The following is a 5269-nucleotide window of genomic DNA, read 5'->3' on the forward strand; positions in this document are numbered from 1 at the left end:
AGTACATTCAAACGAATAAACATCGTTTTAATTAAATAAATTCTTTTTTTTATAATTATCTCGTTCGCCGTTACTTAACTGGCGCAGTCGGTAACTCGTTGGAAACTAAAGTTAGCAGAGTATGATGACAAAGTTGTTTATAAAAAGGGAAAACAAAACACTAACGCAGACGCACTATCCAGAGCAAAAATTTTTCATAATAGTATAGTCCCCGGCACGTAACTTGGCAAGAGTCGCTAGATGCGCAAAAGTCGTCTTTTAGGTCTCTTTGGTTGTCAAGTGGGACGCGGGGAAAGACGTAGCACCGTTTCGAGCGCGCGATTGGTGAGTCAGTTGACTTCCTTCCTTCCTTCCCTCCCGCACCGCGTCCACGTTCCGTTCGCTCCCGGTTACACATGCGCCTACTAAAGTTGTAGGAACCCTTTGTATATATTGAGTTTTTTTTTTTTTTTTTTTTTTTTATTGCCCTTGTAGGCAGACGAGCATACGGCCCACCTGATGGTGAGTGGTTACCGTCGCCCATGGACTTCAGCAATGCCAGGGGCAGAGCCAAGCCGCTGCCTATCGCCTAGTTTTTGTCACGAGCTATTATTATTGTTTTAAATTTAGTTTTTGTTACGAGTGTTATTGTTTTAAGTTTGTTTGCAATGCCAGGACCAAATACCAATGACCATATAGTCGACTCAGTCACTGAGCGTTTTATTATTTACGCCAGGGACGACAGCGACCCTTCGTTATGTCGACGATGGGAGCCAACTCCTTCCACCAGCTCAGGTGCTACCATAAATTTAATCCAAGGGGTAGCACTATTAGAAAGTGATAGTGACGACGGCGACACATAATTTTTAATATTAAGTATATTTTTTTAAATAAACTTCTTAACTTTTAATTGTATTTTATTAATAACACCTAACACACTTCACGAATTCCTCTATTTTCTTTAATTTTCTTCTATACACACAGGCTTAAAAATAAATTATGGCAAATTAAAAATTTAAGAAAATTAAATTAAATTATATGCGGGCAATAAAATTGACCATTTTTTGTTGCAATGTGCACTATGCGCGACATTACCCCCACTACAACAAAATCTTGCCAACTTACGTGCCGCTTACTATATAGACTGTTACTGTTAATGTTGATGACAACAGTGACGATAACATAATAAACAGAATATTCGAAAACGCCCAGAGACAGGCAGAGATAGAAACTAAATACCCGAATAACCAAGACAATGAACGTAACAATACTGACAATAACGACCAACCTTATAACAACAATGACGTAGAAATAACCAGTATCTATCCCTCTCAAATTGACGAAGAGACAGACACAAGGAGTGCAACAACAGTCGACCCCGATCAATTAGTTTCTACAAATCATACCCAACCTGATAATGAAAATAACGGTATCCCTATAATATCCGACGCTATTGATAAACAGTTGAAACAATTTTACGTTAGGTCCACACCAGGTTCTACATACAGAGTAGAGGACAGATCAACAAACTCTAGGACAGTTATTAAGGATGTTTTCATCCCAGTAAATAACACTGAATCAGAAATTATCAAATTTTTAAAACACACAATAGCTGTACAGACATGTATAGTAAGATAATGAAAGGCTGGTACTAAGAGTTTAAGAGATTAAATGATCTCGAAGCGAGGGCTCTGGCAGAATGATCGGCTATTATCGAAAATTAATAATACAATTTAGGCTACTTCTATATTTTTATTCAATAAATTAATTAATAGTTACAATTAACAGCGGTGTGTCGTCTACAGTACAAACATTTTATGTAATTAGATCTCGTAACACGGTTAGCTTGACCGTCTACTCAGTTCGATCTAAGCCAGCCTGATATTGAACAACGAAGACATCAAACAACAACAGACGTGTATAATACTCGGCAAACTTCTTGAGCATTAGTTGACGTAGTGGGGGTAAGTTCGCGCATCGTACAATTACGTACAAAAATGTTATTAAGTTTTTAAAAACAACATAATATGTATTTATTTATATATTTATTAGTACATGAACAAAAAATACAGGTTAATAATTGTAGTAATTTAATCTAGGGGTAAAATAGATATTCCTTCCATTAGGTCAAAACTAGGAGCTGGTGCCAGGTCTTGGATTAGCTGAAGCTGAGCTGGTATTTGTAATTGTTTTTTCGCTATCATAATCATGACCATCATCATCATCACTACTTTCTTCATCCGTGTCGCAATCATCGTCAGCAAAAATTACAAACTCATCAGTGACTAAATCTACCACATGATCACTTTTTACATACTCCGCCTCAATCTCTTTTATCTTTTGACATAATCTACCCCATTCCGGAGCACCCATCACCGCGACCTTTTCCTTCACTAGCTCTATTACTTTGTCAGTGCTCCAGTTGACATTTTTGCTACTGACATACCCTTTAATAGCTGCCCAAGCCATTTCAATTGGGTTGAGGTCTGGATGGTATGGAGGTAAGCGAAGCACTGAATGGTTGTGGTTTGATAAAATTTTATCAATGCTGTATGTTTTGTGTTGTTCCTTATGTCCTTTAATCAAGCTAAAAAGCTGGGGTTTCAACATGTTTTCATCGTATGGAATTTCTTTTTCTTGTAACCATTTCTTCATATAGACTTTTTTGGCATTGGCAGTTGGGGCGGGGTCAGACTGTTTATTGTGATATGACGCATTGTCGACTACTACAACGGAATTTGGTGGCAGATTTGGTAGCAATTGACAACGCAGCCATTTTTCGTAGTTCAAATAGTTCATGTTATCGTGGTAGTCACCAGATTTTGTGCCAGCTTTAAACAAAAGAAGGGCATTGGGAACAAATCCATCTTCGGAGCCAGCATGCACTATTACTACACGCTGTCCTTTCGAAATTGGTTTTTTCAAACCCCCAGTTGATCCATCTGAACACGACATACCACTTGCATGTGATGAGTCGACATAGGACTCATCGGTGTACACTATCGGTCTTCCTTCTTGCCTATATTTAATTATTTTTTGGAGATATTCGATCCTTAGTAGTCGAATATTACTTTTTTCAATTAATAGCTTCCGATTATTTTCTGTTCTTTTCCATCTGAAGCCTAGCTCTTTCATAATTCGTCGTAAACTTCGTTCCGAGCCATTAAAATTTATATCTTCTTTCAATTTTTTACGAAGTCTTTCGACGGTAGGAAGTTCGCTGTTTGTTATGTGATAATTATGAATACATCTTTTTATTGCAGATTGGTCGAAACTATCAATTCCGGTAACTTTCTTCTTCCCTGATCTTTTTTTACCTGGAGTACGAAACACGGCGAGCAAGTTAGAGCCCTTCGCTTCATTAATAATACGCCTAACAGTACTGACTGATGTTTTTGTTGCCTCTGAAGTCTCTTTTACCGTTTCCATATCATTATTTCCCTGCTTTTTAAGAAAGCAATATACGTCGTACACCATTTTTCTAGCTTGTCTTTTTAATACTACACCAGTTTGACGTGGCATAGTATATTTTTTATAAAAAATCAAGAAACACTCAACAAATAGCAATAACAACAAAATCAATAAACAATAATCATTATAACAAATAACTTCAACGATTAATATTAATAGACTTTTCACTGTACGCAAGCGTACTTTTGGGAGCAAGCGGAACGAGGGCGCAGTGCGGGACGCAGGGTTCGACTGATCTACCAATAACGCGCTCGATACGATTTCCCCTGCCGTCGCGCCTCACCCTCACCACCAAAGTGATCTAAAATTCGGTTCTGCGCAGTCAAGGTCATTTGCTCACGAAGTTTGCCGGTTACTATACAATGAGGACAATGAATTTTCAAAAAGCTCGTAGCGTGGCAACATGGCGACATGGCGACAGTTCTTTGTTCTTTGCTTTTGTAATTTTAATTAAACTTACTGTTACCAACGAAAATGTTTAAATGTTATCGCAAACTAACCGACTTCGAACAATTAATTTTAATAAATATCCTTATAAGCTTCTCAATTCAATTTTAGTTTGGCACTAAATAAGGCTAATTACCTATTTTATAATACAATACGAGTATAATATCCACCAACTGTTTATTTATTAGAACTGCTATAGCTCTTTAATAAAAATAAATCATTGTAATATATTAATTAACACTAGTGGTCGCCCGGTAGTCGAAATTCGACTATAATTAATTGAAATTATAAGTTTGTGTATGTAAATTATTATTTAAGATTATTTTATTACTGGTGATAGGACCTCTTGTGAGTCCGCGCGGGTGGGTACCACCACCCTACCTATTTCAGCCGTGAAGCGGTAATGCGTTTCGGTGTGAAGGGTGGGGCAGCCGTTGTAACTGTACTTGAGACCAAAGACTTATATCTCAAGGTGGGTGGCGCATTTAAGTCGAAGATGTTCATGGGCTCCAGTAACCACTTAACACCAGGTGGGCTGTGAGCTCGTCCACCATTCTAAGCAATAAAAAAATTAATAAAAAAAAACTATTATATTTCTACTAGCTGACTCGGCAAACGTTGTTTTGCCATATATAAAATTTCTAGGGAATTTTTAGTGTAAAAAAAAAACTAACTTATTGTAAGTGTGTAAGGATGTGGTAAATGAGTGAAAGAGGCATGTAGTGCTGTGAACCATGAGGGAATATAAAAATAACAAAACCTCATTCAACCACATAACGCCTCATTATAACAAAACAAAATTGTCCAAAAAATTAAAAATAAAAAATGTTAGGAGTGAACAACCCCTAACATTTATCACTTAGGGGTATGAAAAATAGATAGTAGCCGATTCTCAGACCTACTGAACATGCATATCAAATTTCATAAAAATCGATCAAACCGTTTCAGAGGAGTATGGTAACTAACATACATCTAAGCAAAAAAAAAAAAAATTACGTTGTGACACGAGAATCTTATAGATTATGAATTTTTTTATTTTAAGTCATGACTAAATAATAAAAAAATCTTGCCAAAAAAATTAAAGTTTATAATTAACAAATCAAAAAATAGGGGTTGATTATAGAGGGATGAAAAATTGAGAGTAATCTCAGATTTTTTTTTTAAATCATGACAAAATAAATATAAAAATCTTGCCAAAAAAATTAAAGTTTATAATTAACAAATAAAAAATAGGGGTTGAACGTAGAGGGGTGAAAATTTCAGAGTAATATGAAATTTTTAATTCTAAGTCATGACAAAATAAAAACAAAATTCTTACAAAAAAAATTATTTTGAATTCACAAATAAAAAATAAGGGTTGATCGTAGAGGGG

The 5269-nt window shown here is 35.9% G+C and overlaps 1 protein-coding gene across 1 annotated transcript; it reads right to left on the reverse strand.

The window, feature by feature from the left end:
• Window positions 1-2112: 2112 nt before the first annotated feature.
• Window positions 2113-2778, reverse strand: LOC119629507 (uncharacterized). Its single transcript, XM_038015526.1, has one exon. The coding sequence runs from the start codon at window positions 2776-2778 to the stop codon at window positions 2113-2115; it is 666 nt and encodes a 221-aa protein (XP_037871454.1).
• Between the last annotated feature and the right edge of the window lie 2491 nt (window positions 2779-5269).

This window comes from Bombyx mori, chromosome 14 (assembly GCF_030269925.1).
Source record: "Bombyx mori chromosome 14, ASM3026992v2".
Taxonomy (NCBI): domain Eukaryota; kingdom Metazoa; phylum Arthropoda; class Insecta; order Lepidoptera; family Bombycidae; genus Bombyx; species Bombyx mori.

Bases quoted from the DNA above. Each gene is read 5' to 3' on its own strand.
- LOC119629507 (XM_038015526.1), bottom strand. From the start codon at position 2,778: ATGAACTATTTGAACTACGAAAAATGGCTGCGTTGTCAATTGCTACCA.